General features: G+C 45.2%; 1 protein-coding gene across 4 annotated transcripts in view; it reads left to right on the forward strand.

Annotated features, from left to right (window-relative positions):
* LOC147448920 (heterogeneous nuclear ribonucleoprotein Q-like) overlaps window positions 1–24,430 on the forward strand; it is a 69,144-nt gene that overhangs the window by 26,864 nt on the left and 17,850 nt on the right. For all 4 annotated transcript variants that reach the window (XM_086521335.1, XM_086521336.1, XM_086521334.1 and 1 more), the window contains one exon: window positions 8,027–8,203. In XM_086521335.1, the coding sequence (XP_086377461.1) occupies window positions 8,027–8,203 (177 nt within the window). The remainder of the gene's footprint in view (window positions 1–8,026; window positions 8,204–24,430) is intronic.

The raw sequence follows: 24,430 nt of genomic DNA on the forward strand, positions 1-24,430 counted from the left end.
ATCTCGGATCTCTGTAGGTAGACCCAAGGTAAACGGCTCAATTTGTTCTCTGAACGAAATCTTCTTGAATGAAGAGGCGGGTAGAAAAGAGCTCCAGAATCTCTCGCAATAATCGTCCACTGTATCTCTCTTGGTCATCCGAAGATGGTTCCAAGCCGCTCGTATGTCGCATTCATACTCTTGAGTTAGCCAAGAAGAAATAAAAAGCTTCTTAAATTTCAGCCTTTTAATTGGCGCAGTCTTGTTTTAAAGAAGCGTGGACCACCAAGTTCAAGCATTCCACTTAAAATAAGAGGCAGCTCTCTGAATCTTGGAGTGCTCTGAGTAGCGTCCTCCCGCGAAAGCGATGTCAAACTGTTGTATAAAAGACAAAGCCTTCGAAGCATCTTTATATCCCGAAAACGTGTCAAATTTAATTGACTGTCCACCTTCCTTAAATTCTTGGACTTTCTTGCTTTTATCTTCCAAAAAGTCATACTGGTTGGCTTTATAAAAATTCTTCTTGTTCGCATAAAAGTTGCAGTTGTCAGAGTCTGAATTGTTTGTAGACGAGTCCTCTGTAGAACTGTCACTCACTGGGCAAGATTTAGACTTCTTTGCCTTTTTCTTACCCTTTCCGAAGCGTTGTTTCTTGCTTCGCTTTTTGCCTTTTCTGTCTTCTTCGCTTGAGTCAGAAGAGCTAGAAGAACTGTTAGAAGAACAAGAAGAAGAAGAAGAAGAAGAAGAACTGGTTACTCCTTCAAATTGAACACGCTTCTTCTGTTTCTTTGCCTTATCAAATGTCGACTGACGACCCAAATAACCCGGGAAGTCAGTGCCTTTCTTCTGCTTTTTGCCGTGCTTTTTAGCTTTGTTCTGTGTGTCAAAAAGCTGAGCAATCCGTGCATCAACCACCTCTTCTAATTCCTTCACTGAATATTTCTTGTGAGCAGAAGGTGTCTTGAGAGCACGTTTCGGGGGTGGTATTGTGGTTTTCTGCCACTGCTCGTGCACTTCCTGAAAAGAAGTCTCGCTCCTATATTTTGCCAATTTTGGGTCCTTCGCAAAATTGAGCATCATCTTTGTTGCATTGCCGATCAATTGACGACGCTCTTTCTCTCGTTGCTCCGCCTGAGTAGGCCGAGACGGGCCATACTTTCTGCCGGAATCTTCGTTGTGATCCCTTCCCGCATCTCCGGATGCAAAGGGAGTCGATTGATCCTTGCGTGAAGCCATAGGTGCCGCGGAAAAAAAATTGGGATCGGATGTTCCGTAGAAGAGAAATCGGCCGTGCTCTGATACCACTTTAACTAACTTGGACACTCCAAGTCAAGAATCAATTGCGACAGCACCAAATAACCACTTCAAAACAGTTCACAGTTCACAATAGATTTGCACTGGCCCGACGGAATTTCGTGCCCTGTGCCTAGAGTTATTGGCCCCAACGATTGGCGCCCCTTTCGGTATTTCTTTTTGTATTAATCAAAGTTCAAATTACAAGAGTGGTTGGTCTCACTCTCAGACTGCGTCCAGATGCTCTGCAGAGTGGGAAAACCAAGTCACTAAGTTATTTACAAGGGATGCCCAAAAGCAGAGCCCCAAAAGCTTAGCAAAGGTTCGTTTCTCTCACAAGCTCTCTCTTGAGCTTTAAAATTAAAGCTAAGGAGTTCTCTCTGTCTCTCTGTCTCTCTCTCTCTCTCTCTCTCTCTCTCTCTTCTTTGAAATTGCGTGGAATAAAGCAAATCTAGCGCAGAAAGCATATCTCCGCAATTTCAGGAAAGCTGTCGTACAATGCGCCGCAAAATCCGGGATTCTGCCGTACGGTTGCACGTCATTATGTCTGCGCATTTTTCTGCTGCCTTTTAGGGTTAGGGTTAGGGTTAAGGTTAGGGTTTCAACAACAATTAGGGTTAGGGTTTCTAGCAGTAGAATTAGGGTTTGCGGGTTTTAGGTTAGGGTTTTCAGAATTAGGGTTTTTGCAGACTTTAGGGTTTTTGCACTTTGTGACACCACCCCTCAAACTGGTACCGAAGAAACCTCCTACTCCAAGGATGTATACAGAGCAAGAATTAGAAGAGGTGGTTGATGCACGAATTGCTCAGCTTTTTGACGCGCAGAACAAAGCAGAAAAGCACAACAAAAAGCAGAAGAAAGGAACTGACTTTCCGGGTTATTTGGGTCGTTAGTCTACATTTGCATCGGCAAGAAAGCAGAAGAAGCGTGTTTGATTTGAAGGAGTACCCAATTCTTCTTCTTCTTCTTCTTCTTTTGAGAGTTGTTCTAGCTCCTCTGACTCAAATGAAGAAGACAGAAAGGGCAAAAAGCGAAGCAAAAAGCGAAGCTTCGGAAAGAGCAAGAAAAAGGCAAAGAAGCCTAAATCTCGCCTAGTTGTTGACAGTACTACAGTGGACTTGTCTTCGGATAGTTCGGACTCTGACGACAACAGCTTTTATGCAAAGAAGAAGAATTTTTATAAAGTCAACCAGTATGACTTTCTGGAAGATAAAAGCAAGAAAGTCCGAGAGTTTAAGGAAGGTGGACAATCAATTAAATTTGACACTTTTTCTGGTTATAGAGATGCTTCGAAGGCTTTGTCTTTCATACAGCAGTTTGACATAACTTTCTCTGGAGGGCGTTACTCAAAGCACTCCAAGATTCGGATGAGTTGCATTTTACTTCAAGGGAAATGCTCGAACTTGGTGGTCCACTTGTATTAAACAAGACAGCGCCTGTTAAATGGCTGAAATTCAAAAGGCTTTGTAGCTCAGTTTGCTACCACGCATGGGACAAGTGGGACGAGAGACATTCGTGCCTGGCGGTGGAGCCCTATAAGACGGCCGGCTATGAACAAACTCGTGAATACCTGCTGCAGCTCAATAGGAGCACTATAGTGAATAGGAAGGAGGAGAGAATGCTGGCTCTCAAGAGAGTAGGTGGGCTCAAACTGGCTGTTAGTTATATGCGCGGACACAGCATTTGCATGCTGTATACTAATGAGCTGACAGTATTCTACTGTATGGCTTTATGAACTGGAATTCCCGATAATGAAAATGATACTGATTGATTTGTACTTGACTTGTTTGAGTGCAGGAAATGATAGGCAAAATGACTGCAACATCTCGGTCTGATAAATCTTTATAGACATGATTGCAAGAAGGATTAGTCAATCGGGCATATGAGAGGTCTCAACTGGATCTAGATGCGGTTGCTAAATACGTTACCGATTAATCATGGTTTGAGATTGGAATGATTGTTGAATGTGATTTGTCATGTGATGTCCTGTGATGTCAAGCGATGTCCTGTGATGTGATTGTCGATTGGTACATCTGCTAGATGTATTGTTCCTAGTGCGTCGGTACTAACAATTAGTATCTGCCAAGACAATTTATGGTCTATGTCTGTTTGGCAGGCGTAATCGAGGGCGATTACAATGCTTTCGAGAGGGGGGTATATCACAAAGGGTGACGTGGCATGGCCCTTGGCTAGGGTGGCAACAGACCCCGACACACCCGTAAATTGCGGTAGCAGGTTGATGTGGCAGATTTCCGGGTTTCACGTTGAAGGTGTTGACGTGGCTGTTGTACCGTACCTCCGCAATTTGCAGCGCAAAAAGGGCTGGCAAGCTGTACGGAATTCCGCCAAGAGCGCTGGTTGCTTTTGGGCACTCTGTTGTTGAGTGAGAAGCTTTTTAATTAATGCTTTTGGGGCTGTGCTTTTGGGCATCCCTTGTATCAATAAATAAGTGGGCTAGGCCTCACTTCTTAGAGCATCTGGACGTAGAGTCTGCAAGTGAACGTGTGCCTACTCTCTTGTACTTTGAACACAGATTAATGTAAAAAGAAATATCGAAAGGGACGCCAGTCTTTGGGTCCAACATCTCTAGGCACGGAACTTCGCTGGGCCGTGTCGAATCAATTGTGAATTGTGAACTGTTTTGAAGTGAATCTCTGCTGTGTCGCGGTAGAATCTTGACTTGGAGTGTCCAAGTTTGCTACAGTGTGTCTGTGAAGGGATGCGATCCTTGGTAAGGGGTGTGAACCTCTGGGAACTGAAGGGGCACGGCATGAAGCAACCGGTAAAGAGGTTTGATGATTCAGCCTGCAGTCGGAAGCTTTAGCCCAGCAGTGTAGAAAAAATAGCCAGCACCAAGGGGCATGCCTCCTGGGGAAGGGTGTGAGCGTGGAAGAAAAGGGGGCAGGATACGTGCTGTGCGTCTGTTCGCGTGAAGGGGCACAGACAGCTACGAAAAGACGCATCGTTTGGGGAGGGGTGCGATCTTCGGAGCCTTGGTGGTTGCCTGCTGATTCAATATCTTATTACGCGAAGGGGCATCAACGAAGGGGTACATCCCAATGAAAGGGCACGCTAAGAGGCAGGATTCCAAAATTCATTGGGTACGCTACACATAGCCATATTGCTGTCTTTTATTTCTATAATTGGACCATAATAAATTTAAGTTACCTCATGCTTGTTTGGGTGTGTGTACCACCTTTCTTTTGCTTCCATACAACGCCGGAAGAGGGGGGGAGAGGGTAGCGGCGAGGGTGAGAGGCTCACAACCTTCGGGTCCCGAAAAAAATATTTGCTCTGATACCATTGTAAGGATTAGTGGTGCTAATCCTATAATTAAGACTTAAAACTTCATACTCAAGATCAAACTGAGACTCCAGAGACTGAATGTGTGTTTGATTGATTGAATGAATGAATGAAAACTGAGTACAATAGGGTCCTTATATAGAAACGAAGAGACACAAATGAAAAGACAAGTCTCATGGTGAAGAGACGCGACTTTAGACGTAAAGACACATCCTTTCGGCGAAGAGCTCCACCATTGGACGAAGAGTAGCAACTGTATAGCGAAGGGGTGTGACCGGTCGTCGAAGGAGTGTGGCTTTTGACGAAGAGGTATGTCTCTTGAGCAAAGGGTCGTGACCATCCAAGCGTAGGCATTCTCCTTGGCATGGCACTTTGTGTATTTGCAACTAGGAGTAGATGTAATATTGTAACATAGTCACAATCGTGACATTCCTTGGCATGGCACTTTGCGTATCTGCAACTAGGAGTAGATGTAAAACTGTAGCATAGTCACAATCATGACAGTTCCTGTAATGGGCGGCCGTCGCCAGGCTACTGCTAAATCTTGGCTCATAAGGAGGTGGTAAAGATCTAGCTCCTGTGCCTCCTTGAACTCCCGCTTTTTACGGCAGGTGAGGGTCCTCATCTGTTTGCAAGCCTCCCTTTCTGTGATCTCGCCCGTGGCGTGCTGCATGTGTAGACATTTGTATAGCTCTCTTTGCATATCTGCAACTAGGAGTAGATGTAATACTGTAGCATAGTCACAATCGTGACAGTTCTTGTAATGGGTGCCCGCCGCGAGGCTACTGCTAAATCTTGGCTCATAAGGAGGTGGTAAAGATCTAGCTCCTGTGCCTCCTCGAACTCCCGCTTTTTACGACAGGTGAGGGTCCTCATCTGTTTGCAAGCCTCCCTCTTTGTGATCTCGCCTGTGGCCTGCTGCGCGTGTAGACATTTGTATAGCTCTCTGCCCTCGTCATTATACCATCTGTTCTGGGGCATGGTCATTGGTCCCAGATCTAGTGGTGCTACGAGTGTGTGTGTGTGTGTGTGATGTGGGAAGCTGGTGAGTGCTGAGTCATGTAGGACAGATGAGAGTTGTGCAGTAAGTGTGTTGATAGGTGCATATGGATCAAGCTGGTATTTGCCTCTATAAACATGCCAATGAGTATATATCTGAGAGAGAGAGCATGTGTGAAGTAGATAATGGTGTGTGTGGGTGGCTAATGTGTGTGGTTGGGGTATGCTATCCAATGAGAAAGAAATGTAAGTGGTGTCCGCCCCAATGGGTATGGGTGGGATGGTAAGAGGGAGGCCCTAGCGTGGGTGGAGAGAGAGAGAGAGAGAGAGAGAGAGAGAGAGAGAGAGAGAGAGAGAAGGGTCCCTTCTCTCTCCCTAGGCTAGGGCCTCCCTCTTTTTCTTTCTTTGCCTTGGCCTCCACTCCTCCTCTCCTTACGTCACGTGGCATGGGCCCTGCAAGGTCCTAAAAAAGAATTTTAGAGATTTTTAAAATTGACACGATATTTTCTTCAAAACCTTGAATTTAGAACGCTTTACTGTCTTGTTTTGTTAATTTTTAAAACTCTATGACTATCAATAAAAGGCCCAAAAAAGGAATTTTAGAGATTCCTCTTAAGATTGACTTGACATTTTATTCAAAACGTTGAAAAAAGATCACTTAAGTGTCTTGTTTTGGTACCAAACTAGCGTTCAGTGCTGCAATACTATTTCTCAGTGACATCAACACCATGTAAAGCTAGTTTTAAGGATGCGTTTGTATTTTAACCTTTCTCTAGTTTAGCATCATGCCCAAGAAAGCCCATTATGGGCTGTATCTATTTATTCTCTTGACTAGAGTTGTGATGCATATGGTTAGATAGAAAATAGCAAATGGGTCACTTTTTTCTGACCTCCATGAAGTTGTCCTTTCGAATACTTCAGATATGCTGTTACTGAGGATTGTAAGACTGTTTATGTTTTATGCCTGTCTTATGGTGGCGCTCCTGCTTTGATAAGGTTGTTTGCTTTGGAATTCACATGTGAAAAGGTGGAAGTACTTTTTCTTCCTTGGTGTAGTATAACAGGAAATGATGTCATGTATTGTCAGTTTGTGGAGTTTGTTTGGTAATGTGTTGCTGCAGTGATCTATAGACTAACAGTCCAAGGTAAATGCTGTACTGGATCCTCAGATATTAACCTTAATGTCCCTTTCTCTTTTCTCACAGCTTCATCGGTGCTACGAGACTGCTACTTCAAAAATGTTTCCCACAAAGACATTTAGCGCTTCAAACTTGGTGTTTTTGCACATGGTTTATCCGTTCTTTTTGCGATATGAGCAAGCCTAAATTTACATGCACTGTTTGCTTATTCCAAACCTTCTTCAACCCGTTATCTTTACCCAGCATTGTTGATGCCCCTTCGATGCCTTTGCAATGCTTGGCTTCATCTTCTTTGAGAAGCTTCTCTGTGACTTATTTTCATCAATTCAGTTCATTCTTGTCTTCCTAATATCAGTTGGTTTAAGCTCAACACCCTCTTTCTTTCAATGTTTGCTTCAATTCCTTCATAAGTCTATCCTTTAGAAATCCCAAGCATCTGAATCATAATTGCAATACTAGAGGCCAGACAGTAGCCATTCAAGAACACCTTGGAAAGCAGCTGAACGCCCCTGCAGGCTTAATCATCTTTCCCACATGTTGAAAGGAAAAGGGAATGGAGGTGGTAGCGGTCAAAGATCTGGTCGTGTGCCAACCTTGCTGCAAGGTTCAGATCTTGTTCCTCAGATGTTTGCTTCCAACTTTTTGATGCAAATAAGTGGTTTGTGACTTGCTCTCCAATTAATTCGTCTTTGTCAAGAGTCTCAGCTCATAATTTTGCAAGTTCGATAATCTAGAGAAAGAAATACTCCTGAGGTGATTAGTGCCCTTTACCTAAAGAAGACTTTTACAATCCCTTGAGAAAGAATGCGGTGGAAGTCCCTCTGAAATATCCCTGGCGTATGAGATACATTTAATGCGATCGTGTATAATTTTTTGGTAGGGTAGCGAGAGTCAAATCCTCATATGCACACAGTTTTCCCAGTCAAGCATAGTTTCAATGCTTGTACCCTTGTCTCTTTCATCCTGTTTTAAGTCTATGGGTTCTAAAGTGTCTTTCTACAAAACTGCTGCTGTTTACCTGTATTTACTGAACTCTCCCTTTTTTATGCTTATAGCTTTGCTCCATAACCCGTTCATGTTTTAACCATTTTTTTGGTGGTTGGACATTTTCTATAGTAAGAGGCAGGAGTGTGTGCACCCATACTTTTTGCTTTTCCTTCTTTTGTTCCAAACCGTATTTGGCATTCTAGGGGTCTTTTATGTATGCAAACTACTTTCCAAGGCAAGGTGTAAATACTTTTTTTGATGTTTCGAACAAATCTCTGTGGAAATGTGTCTGTGTTGATGTTTTGACGATTGTCTTTTGGTTTCAGGATCCGCAAAATCCTGACAAAAACCGTGGGTTTGCGTTTGTTGAGTACTACAATCATGCATGTGCAGAGCATTCAAGGCGTATGTTATCGGCACCTGGCTTCAAACTGGGGACAAATACGCCAACTATCAACTGGGCAGATTCGCCAAGTGGTTCAGACCTTGCAGCTTCTTCTCAGGTACACAGCTATCTTCCTGGAGGGGCTTCATTTATAGGTAGAGCAGTGAAGTAGGAAGTAAATGTTGCCATTAAAAGACTGGAATCACAAAAGCATTTGAAATGTGGAACAGGGACTAATGATGTAGTTCTAATGTCATGCAGAAAGTCTAGGCAGTATCCTTGAAATAGTCTATTTCTCTTTACAAAAAAGCATGATAGAAAAAACCCTTTTTCTGTTGAGAGGATTAAAAAAAATCTAGCTTGTCTCATCTTATAATGAATTCGTATAGATTGTGTACAACCAAGTAGCAACAAAACATCACTTAGGCAGTTTAGCAAGGTCAACAGGTTTTATGACCATGATGTGTTTGTGTGCTGAAGACATGATTTGGTGTATGGATGTAGATGAAAGGCAACATAAACATATCGACTATGATTATTAATTTTTGATCTGCTAATACCTACTTGCATGTGTTATTACTAGCAAGTGTTATAGTAGGAAGCAATAAAGAAAGAAATACGGAAAGGGGCGCTAGTCTTTAAGGCCACTGGGCGAGTGCTTTTGGAAGCGGAACTCTGCCTCTGTGTCGACTCCTCTCTCTCTCTCTCTCTCTCTCTCATCTCCAAGTTCAATTGTTGCAGTTTGTGTTCGTGTGTTGCTATTGATTCCTCGCTTGGGTGCCCAAGCCTGCTAAAGTGGTATCAGAGCTCAGACGATTCTTCTCCTATGAAGGATTCAATCCGTTTTCGGTAGCATACATTGGTTCTAGGAGTGAATCCAATAGAGGACATCATCCCACTGACTACACATTTGCTCGAGGATGAAGGGCACTCAATTCCCATTGGAGAAACGGAAAGAACCAACGGAAGTTCAGCAAATATTCTTTTGAGGAATCGGAATAGGACAACAAGAAGTTTTCGACGGGGATCTTGACAAAGCGGAGTACAAGTGTCAACTTCAGGTTGATATCTGTGCGAAACGAATGATCAAGTACTCCAAGGACCGATGAAGAATCTTCCACTTGATGAGGTTCACACTAGAGGATAGGAGGTCATCGACTTTTCTATCAAGTCGGCAATGAAGACCAAAGCAAAGCAGGGTGTAGAAAACTAGAAACTGTACGCGCAAGAAGAGTTTGACGAAGCTCTTGATGAGAAGGTCAGTGAGATAATGAAAACCAACGAGCACTCTCGGAAGAAAAGCAAGCTAGCACGGTTAGTTGGGCTGGAAATCAACTTTCGAGGCGGCTAGTGGATCCAGATTCACTCTTCTCTGGTGCACCTTTGACATGGTATCGCGTGCTCTCGAATCGGATTGGTGATTTGTGCGAGTTTTTGGTGTTGAATTTCCGCGACGAAAAGTGATGGTTTGGTGTTTTTTCTGCTGATTTCAGTTGTAGTGGACAGATTTGCAGATTTTCTCTCTTCTATCTCGACCTGGCCTCGTCACATGCCCAAGCTCTCCAACACCATGGAGAGGAGTGATAATTATGACACGAATTCGGTCTGTGATAACCAAGTACATCATGGGGATGAGATCGGCAGTGGTGGAGAACCACCCATCAACGAGGAGTAGGGAGATTGGTCCCAGATTCCAGTTCTGCTCTGGCGTAGGCGATCAACCAATCAAGATACCTACCCTCCCTACCTTTCTCTCGGATCGGCAATTGAATGATTCTGGAAAGCAACCATGATGGCAGTCTTCGACTCTTACGACCTTGGAGGCTTTGTTTGTCAGGTGCAACGGAATTGAAATGGTGAAGATCTAGTTTTACACTGCCACAAATTCTTTCTTTCTTTCCTTGCGTTGTGATTCCTTTTTGCTTGAATGATGGTTCCTTTTACCTTCCTCGAAGAGAGGGAATGAGAGAATGCAATAGAGATGTGTAGAGGGAGAGAGACAGAGAGAAGAAGAGAGCGACACCCGATGGGGTCCCAACCAACCCTATCAAGTGCCCCCCATAGCGTTGCCGATGTGGTATTTGCTTTAGATTGTGCAAATGAAATGTACACACAATGCAATACTTCAAGTGCAAACTCTATTGACTCGAACGACGACAATCACCTCGGTAACTCCTGAAGACGAGGCACCTCCGGGGTTGATTTGATGCATCTTTGGTTCCGTCTCGATGTGGGATTGCGTATGGACACCAAGGGGCTGATTTGTGTTGGGTTAAAGGCCTAAATGACCCCCTTTATGTACATTTTTATAGTTTGTCCAGGTTCAATGTGAACCTGGACACATTTTTTAAAGTCACTTATAATAAAAGTGGGAAGGCCACAAAACCATATAAGTGGGTTTCCCCAAAAAATGTACGAGCTCTCTCTCTCTCTCTCTCTCTCTCTCTCTCTCTCTCTCTCAAAACCCCCCCCAAATCCCCCATCGCGTAACCTGCAGCCGCCCATCGCGTTAAATAAATCGCGTAACCTGTCCCCCATCGCGTAATCAAGAGAAAAATAAATCGCGTAACCTGCAGCCGTCCATCGCATAACCTGCAACCGCCCATCGCGTAACCCCCTCCCATCGCGAAGCGCGTAAGCTGTAGCTGCCTATCGTGTCACCTGTCCCCCTCTCTTTTCGCGCGTAACCTGCAGGGGACCAACTGTGCAGGGCTCCTAAGATTCGCAGGTTGCGAAGGGCCATTAGAGATTGCTCGCTGTCCAACAGTGCTGACTGGGCTATCGCAGCAGAACAAATTATTACAGGGGCAACAGGGCGCAAAAAATCTACAGTCATTGGCACATGGCAGAGCTGTAGACGAATGTGTAAGACATAACCCTGCAGAAAAACAAAAGAAAAAGAAATTACAAGCAGAAGTTACAGAAAATTCAAAAATTCAAAAATTTCGAAAATGCAAAATTCACCGAAATTGTAGAACTGGCAATTGCAGAAAGCGAGACTCTGTCTTGACTTGCAGAAACTGCAGGAAGTGCAAATATATGCCGTGTATGCTTAAAGTGGGAGAACATGTATGCATAATGTGGTGCGTGTAGTGTGGTCTCCTACTATCGTCGCAAATCTTCCTCGTTTTTTACGATGATCAAGCATGAGGAAACAGAATGATATGCTCAACCCCTTAGAGAATGTAGTTCAAAAGTGCAAAGAAGAAATGACCGAAGCCATTGACAAGATCAACCGCAACTTATTGGGCACAATAAAAATGCTTGATGTATGCGTCTTGGCCCAAGAAAGCAAGATAACTACATTGGGAGATCGTATGACGGCCCAAGATGAAGAGATTGCGTCACTCAAGAGGGAGCTCGCTGAGGCAGGATCACGAAATACACTTGAAGAATGAGAATTGCAACCTTGAGTAATAGAAGAGCTCAACACGATAAAAGAGCAAGTGCGAGCCATCAAAGAGGGGGAAGAGCAGCACAAAGAAATGACGATCTCTTGGGTGGACGTTATTACAAAGACTCAACAAAAGGCAGATGAGGCGGAGAAATGGATTGAGGTTGCCAAGAAAGGGAAAAGCAAGGAAACAACGTCGTCCACACCCCCACCATAATTAACCCGACATAGCAGAGGAGCAAAGAAGGCGCCTGCGCTCTCTACATGTGAGAATTTGCGGCCTTAAAGACAAAGATAATGTGGACGAAGAGGTAAAATAACTCATGGCTTTGATGGGGGTTCATGAGCCGATGCACTTAAGAGCTTGGAGAGTGGGCAACAAGAAAAATAAGAGCAAGGGGGAAACCTCGAAAGAAAGGGCTCTCATCCTCCGTTTTTCCTCCATGGAAGCGAAGGAGGACTTTTTGAAGAAGAGACCAACTCTTAAGAAAACGGGCATCTTTCTCGGGGATGATCTTACCCTCTCACATATCGCTCACATGCAGGAGGTAATGCTTGACATTAGAGCGGCAAGGGAAAAAGGTAAGATTGCTTTTTATCGAGATGGAAGAGTTGTGATATTGGAGCCATGCTCCACATGACGGTGTGAGACCTATGGGACCACACTCAAAGTTGCTACCTGGAATTGTAATGGATCTATGCGTCTTGATGTGGGTGCTTTTGAGGAAAGTTTTAGTTGGGAGAGACATCATCTTCTACTCTGAGACACATCAGGCCCTTGGGAGACCGCGTGTAGTGGATACAGATGGGAGACCGCCTGTAGACAGAAGACACGATCAGAGCACAGAGGGCAGGGCTCAAGAGGAGTGGCAATGTTATTCAGGGAGGAGTTGCAGCCATTGATACATATAGCTCACAGGGATGAGCAAGCTAGGTACATGTGGGTGAGATTGAGAGCAGAGACAGACAGATATCTTTACATTGCTATTTGCTACTTCCCCTCGAGTATGTCAGTGTATGCACCACTCAGAGGACAGTCCCCCTTTTCTATTTTGGATGATGACATCTGGGAGTTCGTTAGAGATGGTGACATCATCATTCCAGGGGATTTTTGGATTCATCTAGGTATATATTCTAGGGGATTTCAATGCTAGGATTGCCCATCATCAGACAGTTTCTTATGATACTTCAGAGGAGATGCTGAGAGAGCTGGATGTTGTAGAGATGGGCCTATCCAGACTATCACAGGATGGGGAACATACTGAGTATGGACGACACTTGATAGACATGGGGACTGCACATGGATTTTTCATCTTGAATGGCCTATAGAGATTTCCCAATGTGGGGGGTTTTACATGCTTTCCACACAGACATGGAGCCAGCACAGTGGATTATGTCATGGCACAGTTGCTCATCTCTAGTATCCAGGATCTCACGGTTGGAGACCCAGACCTGTTGGTGTGGTAGTGGATCATGCTCGTGTCGTTGACCATCTCTTTCCAGTTTAGTGTAGCACACATGCCACAGGCAGCAGCCCCTACTCGCTACACCTTCACGTGGGAGACAGACCGTGTATACATAGATGGGATCTACAGACGCCTGTGTACAGAAGAGCCAAGGCGACCTCTGGAGGAGCTTACTACTATCCTGACGAAGACATTGCATGATGCAGCAACAGAGGCATACCCACACACCTAGCCTGAGTAGAGGCGCCGTTCTGGGAGCATGCCCCAGAACAGCCGGTATGATGAGGAATGTCGCGAGACTAGAGATAGACTTCAGAGGCAGGTGCTTTTAGGGGACATCACTCACAGACAGTCATAGATTTACTTCCGGCGCCTAGTGCGGCGGAAGAACAAGGCATTTTTGGCTCGCCTAGAGCAGGACCTATACCAGCTATTCTTGAGTTTGGCCTCACGTGAGGCATGGCGGCTCTTTCATGAGCACCCCCCGCTCCCCCCCGCCATTACCTCTATAGAGGCGTGGGGCTAGTACGCATCATCTCTATACACAGTTCTTGGACAGCCGCCCCTTCCTGACCCCCCCGATCCATGCCCCCACACATGTGCTTTCTTCTCCGTTGAGATGGTGAGGAAGGCCATTGACAGGATGAGGACTTGGAGAGCAGATGATCATGAGGGCTTAGTGGCCGAGCACTTCATGCATAGCAGAGCTTCTAGCAGTTATGTTTATCCGTGCCATGTGTGAGGGCTTGCTTGATTTTTGGAGCCTATCTACTATTGTACCTACCTTCAAGTCAGGAGACCCTATGGAGCTTGGGAATTATCGCACCATCATGATCGGACACACATTGACACAGTTGTATGTATCCATCCTTGAGCAGCAACTGAGCAGATGGGCAGAGAGAGAGAGAGAGAGAGAGAGAGAGAGAGAGAGAGAGAGAGAGAGAGAGAGAGAGAGAGAGAGAGAGAGAGAGAGAGAGAGAGAGAGAGAGAGAGAGAGAGAGAGAGAGAGAGAGAGAGAGAGAGAGAGAGAGAGAGAGAGAGAGAGAGAGAGAGAGAGAGAGAGAGAGAGAGAGAGAGAGAGAGAGAGAGAGAGAGAGAGAGAGAGAGAGAGAGAGAGAGAGAGAGAGAGGATACGCGCAGCCGGGCAGACAGGGTTCAGGAGAGGTTTTTCTACTCTTGACCATATCTTGACACTCAGAGCCATCATTGATGAGGGCAGATCACATGGGAGACGGATCTATTATAGCTTTGTGGACTTCCGCAAAGTATTTGAGACAGTATCCATAGCTAGATTGATGCGCAGATTAGTACCCACAGAGCTCATTTGGGGGGTCATGGCATTATATAGGTCAGTAGTGGGGCATGTACGCACGTCAGAGGGCCTATCTACAACGGTTCACTCCACTATTGGGGTGAAGAAGGGTTGCCCGCTCTCTCCTACCTTATTCGGTATGTATGTGGATGAGTTTTCTGACTACATTGAGCGAGATGGTGATAGAGGTGCACAACTGGTAGGGACATGGATTCCACTATTGTTATATGCTATGATATTGTGTTGATCTCCGACTCTCCTGAGGGGATGCAACGTCACTTGAATGCTGCAACGTCACTTGGATGCTTTGCATAGGTTCACCCATGAAAGTGGTTTGTCTATCAACCTTGGTAAAACCAAGGTCATGGTATTTAATACCACCGCACAGTGGATCAGGATGGCCAGGAGACGGTGGAGTAAACAGATGCTTACACTTATCTTGGAGTGGTTTTCAGTGGACCAGCATTTTCATTGAGGAGAGCAGCAGAGACTAGACTGACCAGAGCCCATGCAGCATTGGGTAGATTGGAGAGGATGTGCTCACATGTTCAGTTTCAAGAGCCTCGGACGAAGCTCTGGCTCTTTGACAATTTGGTGGCTTCTCCATTGCTCTATGGAGCTGAGATCTAGGGACCTTCATTGGACCATCACGGGAGGACATGTCGTGCTGATGGATAGAGGGACGTGGAGAAGCCACTAGTCTCTATGATCTCGCGGCTCATTAGAGGCAAGGCTTCTGTACCACGTGCCATTATCCGGGCAGAGCTAGCTGTCCCCCCACTAGTGGTGGAGGCGCTCACCAGATCCGTCTCCTTCATACATCGCATGTGGGAACTTCCCAGAGACAGATATGCCCGCCTTGCACTTGAGTCCTCTCGACAGTTAGCCATGTAGGGAGATACAACATGCTGGTATGGGGAGATGACATCATGGTTTCGGGCGCATGGATTCAACATAGACAGATTGCCCCCCTTCTAGTACTCACTGGATGCGGATGCACCCTCTTTGACTCTTACTCAGTCCGAGATCACCAGGCGCATCCGCCAAGACCTGACTCATCTAGACACCAGGAGGACATGGATACAGCCAGCACATGAGTTGGGCACGAAGATGGTTTTCTAGAGAGAGCATCTTCTCCAGCTTACGGAGGATGGTTTTGTGACGAGGCCCAGATACATGGATACCCACTTGTCTCATTGGATACGATGTGCTATTGGCCAGATATGCACATCTTCACACCAAATGCAGATCGAGACTGGGAGATATAGTGGAGTACCGACAGAGGCCAGGATATGCCTCCTGTGTGACATGGAACCTGAGACAGAGTTGCACTACACATGCCATTGCCCCGTCTACTACCAGATACGTGGCTGCTTCCACTGCTTGTTCAGAGAGGGCTTTGGACCACTCTCTAGAGTCATGCGATATGAGGATTAGAGATGCTTGGGTCTGTTTTTGCTCGAGCTGCGCAGACACAGAGAGAGCCTGATGAGGGGAGAGGCCAGCCAGTCTCAGAGACGGAATCATAGACTTCTTTAGAGCAGACATTGGACACCCGAAGGAGCTACTACCACAGGAGAGCTCGTCGCCTCACACCAGAGGCACATCGAGTGACCGAGCGACCGAGCTAGGGAGATCCAGACGCCCACGACTACGGAGGACTACATAGCATCGACGGAGGTTGCATCAGAGGATTCGGATCACTTTGGCCCGACATGCACGACGCCCAGTCAGGCTATTGACCATGGAGGAGATTGATGAGATCCGCCAGCGAGACCGATGTTGGATCTTTTGTGATTGAGCTATCCCACCTAGCTGTTTAGCTCACGCCTAGCAGTTTAGGATTCCATAGTATTTTATTTTGTCATTTTTTGTTACTTTGACTTTGTATCAGATCCACCACATTGTAACTTTCTGGTCTCATAGGTCACTTTGGCCTTTTGAAGACGTTAATATAACATTTCATTTCATTTTCATTTCTCTCTCTCTCTGTCTCTCTCTCTCTCTCTCTCTCTCTCTCTCTCTCTCTCTCTCTTCCCCTCCCCCTTTCGATCTCTAGCGTTATAGGTTTCCTGCACTCACGCATGGCTCCACCTGGCCCAAACCTGCACTCTTCCACGTTGTGCATCGCCCGGTAGCCTCTCCTTCGCGCTTTCAATTGGTATCAGAGCCCTAGGGTCCGAAACAAGACCTGCGCAGGCTGCTGGGCAGCAAACTATATTGCTTTCCCGCGACGATTTTCACTTCCATCGCGAAGCGTCTTGCTTCCGAGGTCTAGAAGGTCGCCGAAACCGCCAAAACAGCCCGTTTTTAGGTGAAAACAGGTGATTTACAGGTTATAACAGCAATACTGAGTGTACCAAATTGATGGGATCACATGTATTGATGTTTAGTGCGAGGATTTGAGTGAAAAACTGAGAAGAGGTGATTTAAAGCCTATATTCAGCTGAAAATTCAGATCTGGACTCTTTCATGTAAAGAAACTGTGGTCTTTTGTATGCAAAGTCTTGTGGTTGCTCCTATTTGCTGAAATTTTCAGCCTATTGCATCTATCTTGTATACACACTTGTGGTTGAGTTAAGATGGCTGCTACCTCTTCTGTATGTGACACTAAAAGTTTGATGGAAATCAAACGGTTTGATGGTCAAGGTTTCGACCTTTGGTAGGAACGCATGCAAGGTATCCTTTTCTTAAAGGATTGTCAAGATGCATTGGAAGAGAATAAGCCGCAAGGTTTGTTTGACTTTGAGTCGGCCAGGTTGAATAAGAAGGCCATGGCCTACATCAAAATGGCTATCAATGATGACATTTTGACAGACATCAAGCGTTTGGACACTGCTTATGCTATATGGCAAAAGCTAAAGTCCAATTATGAGAACACCACGCCTGTGAACCAGGTGCATTTGATGCGAAAGTTAGTGAATATGCAGCTTGATGACTCGAAGTCAGCTTCTAAGCATTTGAGTGCTTTTATAGGTGTGTTGAGTTAGTTGCAGGACAGTGGGCTTCAACAACTTGATGATAAGCTGAAAGCTATTTTCTTGCTTATGACATTGTCAGATACTTGGGAGACATTGGTTGTCTCCCTGAGTAACAATCTCAACCTCATGTATAACGGTGTGAGAGGGTCTATTCTCGATGAAGAGATTAGATGCAAGTCTATTGGGGAAGGTGGCAACTTTGCCTACAATGCAAGAGGTAGAAATCAAAAGCGTGATGCGGATAACAAGACTCAAAATAGAAGTAAGAGCAAGACAAAGGATATCGATGTCACATGCTATCAATGTGGCAGAAAGGGTCACAAGAAACCCGACTGCAGGTATTTCAAGAAAGAACAGGATAGGAAGAAGGAAGCGCAAGAGAAGAAGAAGACAGATGAGAAGAAAGGGGAAAAATCAGCAGGCAAGGATGCTGAAAATGCAAATGTATCCTCTAGTGTGGTCATTGAGGAGTTGTCAAATGTTGAGGAAATCTTCGTTGTGGCTTCATGTCCCTCAGAAGGAAGAGCCTTCCGTTTCTTTAGTGAGAGAGTGCAAATGATCACAAACAAAGTGGATATACACTGTGAGTAAAGGTGCTGAGACTGAGAGATAGAGAGAGAAGAATACAACACCAGAATGTTGTCAAACCCTTCTCCAAAGGTCGCTGAAATCTAAAAACGCTAAGGGCTGAAATTTGCAAATCTTGTATTTACTGAATTTTGACTCTTATGTCGGGGACGACGGCGATGACGACGATGCGACGACGACGCACTGAAAACGCAGATGCTGAAATCTGCATTTTCCGGGCTGAATCTGCAAACTTCGGCTGATCTAACCGCGTGGCGAGGATCTGCTACGGGAAGGTGAGATCTGCGAGGAAACTGAAACGCTGGTGCAACTGAAGGTTCTGTCGTCGGGAATCTGCAAAACGCTATGTTGTTCTGCTGATCCAAAACGCTAGGGCTGAATCTATGTTTGATGCAAAAACGTTAGTGATCTGATGTGGAAACTTGCTATGGCCAGGGCTGATCTGCAATTGCAAAACGCCAGGGCTGAGTCTTGAAGCAAAAACGCTATGGTATCTGCCGGGGGGGGGGGGGGGGGGGGGGGGGGGGGTTCTTGATGAGAAGGTGCACTTCGGATATTGGGTCCCTGCTGTCTCTTCTGCCAGAAAGTGCTAACGTTGGTTTTCCTTATATACTTGCTTGCCAAATTGCCCTACCCAGTTTCCCAACAAAAGTCACTTAATAATAATAAGTGAAAAATGGCTATGCATTGTAAAAATGCTCTTGATGGGTTCTAATGGTAATTTGATGATCATGCTGTGTGCAACTAGAGGATATGCATCTACTCTAAGTGCCTGGACATGCACGGTCTGCGAACACTCACAAAAGTGCCAGAACACTCTCTAAGCTAGGCTAACGGAACTGAATCCTTGTCATGAAGTAGCTTGTCCACGTACACATAGGGTTAGATGTGCACGTGACATTCTCCTTTTTAAAGTGAGGTACTGGTACCGAACTGTATGGTGTCGAGAGAGATCACCAATAGCGTTTGGAATCCTGGAAAGGACTCTTCGCCGGCCCACTTTGATGCGTGGGTCATGCGATACTTGAACTTCATAAAGGTTTGCAATGCTTGCTTCTTTGGGCCGCGTCGAAAGCGACACAAAGTCATCTTTGGCTCCTTCAATGCTTCAACTTCGTCTATAGTCATGCGTCTACCTTCTTCAAGAATCTCCGAGGATGAAAATTCCCGAAACCACTTCCAACACAAAAACATGAATATACCCATTCTATGTAAAGTGACTGGAAAAATTCTAGTCTTCTCTAAAGACTGTGCATCGAGGTGGAAAGGTTTGTAAGGTACGGTACGTATTCGGTACGTCTTGTACGTAGTACCGAATGGATTGAGTTGTTAGGTACGTAAAATTCGTATGGTTTTTTTTTGAAAGCCAAAAACCTACAATACAGTCTGTACTTGATAGTATAATCATAACTTATAAGTATAACAAACTACAAAGAGCTTCATAGTGATCTTGATTTACACATTGCATGATTGCACACTACACGACAGACGAGACTCGAAAAGTTTAAAGTACTGGCATGACATACTTCATAAATGGTAAACCATAATCTCATCAAACAAAAGGTACATCCAATGATAATTCATCCACAATAAACAAAGGTGGATCAAAGCACGAGTCCTGACTTAATAAAAAAGTGAACTAGGAAGCATTCTATGATGCTAGCAGCCACAAAGTACATACTACATACTACATAGCAATCAAGATACTCAAACATCCCTATCGGACTCTGAAGATGAGGAGGCCATGTCTCCTTTTGTCAAGTCATTGCCCTCCTCATCAAACTCTGGCTCAACAATGGATCTTTTGAAGCACCTGCCTCCAGTAGCTCAAATGGGTCATCCTCCTCCTCAGTCAGAATGAGACGCACTGTCTCATTCGCTCGACCACAACTACTGCTCACACTCACATGCAGCTTGCCTCTGCGAATGCTCTCCAGTCGTGCTCTCTCTGGATTTGCAACCTCTTGGCGAAGAGGGATGGCCATGGCTCGTGCTCGTGATCTATTGACCCGCCGATCCACGCTCTCAAGCTCTCTATGAAGCTGTCAAAGAATCTACACCTGCTCATCTCTGATCCGACAATCTATCTCTTGTGCAGTAGGATCTGGAACCATCTTCACTTGAGTCGGATCTACCTGCTCAAAAGTAGCCAAGTATTAATTTTTCACATCGAGTCTCTCATATCCAAGACTCATGTAGCAATGATCTATTATTAAGACTTACTTGCTTGGGTGACCCCAAAGCATGAAAACTACGCACGAGCTTCATGTTCGCTAGCCAATAGACCAACTTCTCCAATTGCATAGTGCTCAAGTGGTTTCGAATCTTCGTGTGTGTCAGAGAGTAGGTGCTCCAATTGCGCTCACAAGCACCAGCTGAGCAATTCTAGAGACATATGTCATATGACATACACACAAGATAAAGGAATAAATGAGAACCGCGAAACACCCTGAGCGTTGTACACACTGCTTGGTTTATGCGAGAAATTAGAATACTTGTGAGAGAATACGTAGTGCAAGATTGCACAAATTTGGAAGCTCGGCTCTGCCATAGTGTTGTCACCAAGTGAGGGGAAGCTTGGTAGCTTCCTGCCTCAAAGACACACTCCTCAAGAAAGACGGTCCTAGATTGTTCATGTAGCTGCTCATCTCGTTGTCAAGGTCCAGTTGCTCATCCTCAGTGAACATCATGTCTAGGTACTCCGATCACAAGTTGAGCAAACCGCTCTCTGCAAAAAGCTCTGGAGTCTTGTAGAGAGGATGGAGTATAGCAGCCATCCCATGAATAGGACGACTTATATACGTCCATCTACTCTCCACAATAGCAAGGATGTCATCCCGTCGCCTGCAATTCACAAGACTTCACAGTCAAGACTTAAAACAAATACAATATCCACTTTCCAAGAGAAGGCCGAACCAAAATACAATACCAATTTTCAAATGCATTGACTTACCGCTCTGATGTCACGGAGGTACATGTTGCTATGTGCTGCCTCATCTGCATGAATAGATGATACACAAGGCCAAGAGTCGACCTCTCCACGTCTGTCACATGCAAGAGAACATAGAGAGGCTGGAGAGCCACTGTCAAAGAGTGCACCTCTACCCAAAAGCTCTCATCAAGCACTTTCCTTTGTATGTACTTGGTAGGCTCCGTCTGCGCATGGTGCATCAACCGCCACTTAGGGTCCACAACTGTCTGCAACAGTGGATCCCTCAACCTGTAAAGCCTCTGAAGTACTAGGTACATGTATGCAAACCTAGGCTGCGAGGGACGCACCATGTCTAGTGTGCTGTGACTCCTGAATATGGCAAGTGCTTGATGTTTCTTGCGGAAGAAAGTAGTCATCTTCGACGCATCAGAGACAATAAGCTGTACCCAAGTCAACTTGCCAATATCCTCCATGAGTAAGTCGAGGCAATGTGCAGCACATGGAGTCCAAACTATGCGAGGGAACTCCGCCTCAACCATCTCCCCCATCGCGTTGCAGTTGGACGCATTGTCCGTAACAACTTGCAAAACCAGTGACCATTATACGACCAAGATGATTCGACAAACTAAAAAGCGCAAGAGATTCGACTCTCGAGAATGATAGAGTACCTGTACGACATTATCCTTCCCGACCTCCTTGATGGCTTGCCGAATGTGCCCAAAAATAAACTCTGCCGAAATACACTCACTAGCCTTGCTCGCGTCCACAACACGTAGGAAGTATGTACCAAGGCAAGAGGAAACAAGGCTGTTGATAATGTGGCGTCTCCGAATATCACTCCACCCATCAGAGATGATAGTACAACCAAACTGCTGCCACCCAGCTTTCACTGGGACCAATGCTCCGTCAATGATCTCTCGTTGCTCATCTAACATTTTTGTGCGCATCTTTTGATAATCCAAGCCACTCCAGGAATCTGTGGCATCGACTTGTGCAATGACTAGGACCATTCGCTTCCAATGCTCTGTCCGCAAGACATTAAATGCAATGTTGCACTCTATGAGAGTGCGAGCAATCTCTGTTTCTGCAATTTTTTGCCTCTCTTTTACCCAGGACTGTGCATGGACACGTGAAGGCAAAGTAGACTGCGTATACATGCGTGTCCCTTGATCTGTATCCTCATCTACATCCTGAGAACAACGAGTCCTTTTCCTGCTGAGTCGGTGCATCTGGAAAATCTGCAAACAATGCATCCTGCAAGGCATCCTGTGTTGCCTCATCTACTTTCTTACCCTTGGACGAGGGAAGACCCCCTCCTGGGAAGTGCTCTAAAATCAAAGCATCCTCGATCTCTCGCCGAACAAGCTTGCATCCTCCGCATTGGCCAGTAGTGCCGATGCCAGTAAGGTGCAAGGTAGGATCCGTACGTACGTACGGATATGTACGGTACGGTACGTCCGCACGGTACGATACCGTACCGTACGGATTCGGTCCCCCCCCGCTGGCGCAGTGTGGGTAATGTGTGGAAATAAACCCTATTGTGGCAGGAATTTTTGGTTTGCCCTTCTTTAGCCTTATCCCAACACCTAGTTTTGTAGACATTTCGACACAACTTGCATTTGTAGAGCACACACCAACGTCATTACGGTGGTGAATATAGGAGGGCAAGCATGATCAGGAACTCGTATGAAAGCTTTGCCTTGGTTTATAGAATAGTGAACTAACATCCTTTGAGTGATACTTGTGGATTTTTTATCAAGTACAAACCGTATTGTAGGTTTTTGGCATTTTAAAAAAAAAACCTACGAATTTTATGTACCTAACAACTCTATCCATTCGGTACTACCTACAGGTCATACCGTACCTTACGTACCTTACCACCTTGGTAAGGTGCCTCAACACACACGTCACCGTTCTTGTCTTTTGCTTTCCACAATATTTGCAAGTCCAAGTGCGTGTTCCTGATCCTGCTTACCCTCCTGTATTTACCACCGCAATGACATTGGTGTGTGCGCTCCAGACTGGGTTGGGTTTGCGAGGCATGGTAGACCTACACATGCAGTAGGAACACGACATTGTGACTAAAACGCATGTGCTATCGCGAGAGAATCACAAAGAAATGTGCGAGGGAGAGACAAAAGATTTGCTTTCTTACCGATAAACACGCGCGAAAAGGCTTTGCAGATGGACTTTGCAGGGACTTTGCAGGTTGCAGGTCACTGTTGCAGACAATCCCCAGTAAAATAAGGCGCCTAAACTAAACCCAGCCAGGCGAAAATAAGAGGCCACTCGCGTAGGGTTTTTTTTTTAAAAGCCAAAAAAATTCCGTACACTACATATTCGTACGGTACCGTATGACACGCTACGGACGTACGGTACCGTACGTACGTCCGGATCCTTCCTTGCCGTGCATGCAATGTAGATGACCATATAGACGGAGTGCCAAATCGTTCATCGAACACGCACAAACAATGGAATCGAAACTTGTCTTTCTGATCTAAATCTATCAACTGTGGCAAATCACAATGGAAATGCCGATGCTTGAGGTTGTGCTCTTTCGGATACTGTGTCATGCCAAGGAAGAGACATGGAATGTGAATTCCTTGGGTGCAAACATTTCATCTTTTCATGAGTAATCCGCATATATCTGTGCTCATTCATGAGTGAATCGTGATCGTACAATATGTCATGCCTATGAAAAGAGATCACGTAAGGATGGTGACTAAAATACAAGAAAGCATCACGAATAAAACACTCGAACAATGCGTGCTGACTAATGATGCGCACACATTATACTTCCTGAGAGGGTTCTTGGGACCTCGACTCGAGAGCCAAGATTGATGCTTCGTGATTGATCAAATCTGCAACGAGGTTAGCTTCACTAGACAAAGTATCAACTAAACCATCATCCTTGTACATTATTATCATGCAAATCATCATCATTGTGAATAATCACATCTTTATCAAGCAAAACATGTGTGTCGTGGATTGGAGAAGAAAAGATTGAGAGAGTCTCCTTCTCCTGATTCTTTTCAATCTTCGCCTGCACATTAGAAATGAGAGATGAAGAATGAACAATCTGCTTGCCACGAATGACAATGGGAGAGTCACTCTTGGCATTGAAAGTGAAAGTATTAGCTGCCCAATCAATGAGAGGGTTATGCTAACGAAACCATCGAATGCCTAAAAGCATATCACATCCTGAAAGGAGAGACGACAAATTTTCTCCGGAAGGACGCTTGTTGAACACTGAACAAAACATTATTGCGTGATGAGAGAGTCCATACCGAGAGCGAAGCCCGACACCTCGAAAGGGGATGTCTTGCTAACCTCCAAGGAGGCTCTTTCGACAAGAGAGTCACTAATCACATCATGCATACTGCCTGGGTCAAACAATATGACAAAACGCTGACCCTTCACATGATCATAACACTTAATGAGAGACTCATCAATGGGAGGATCATGAGAAACTTGGGTCACACTCGTGGTTTTCATTTATTGCATTGACAGTGGGTTATGCGGGTTCTTTAGATTCATTAGATTCAAGCTTAGGACATGTTCTTTTTATGTGACCCTTAATGTGACAATGATAACATCGACCTTCCTTAGAATAAATGCTTTGTTCTTCCGACGTGATGTACCCTCCTAAAATTCTTTTTTCTGTCTTTTCAC

The sequence above is a fragment of the Adiantum capillus-veneris genome, chromosome 10 (assembly GCF_014529385.1).
Source record: "Adiantum capillus-veneris isolate H3 chromosome 10, ASM1452938v2, whole genome shotgun sequence".
In the NCBI taxonomy this organism is placed as follows: domain Eukaryota; kingdom Viridiplantae; phylum Streptophyta; class Polypodiopsida; order Polypodiales; family Pteridaceae; genus Adiantum; species Adiantum capillus-veneris.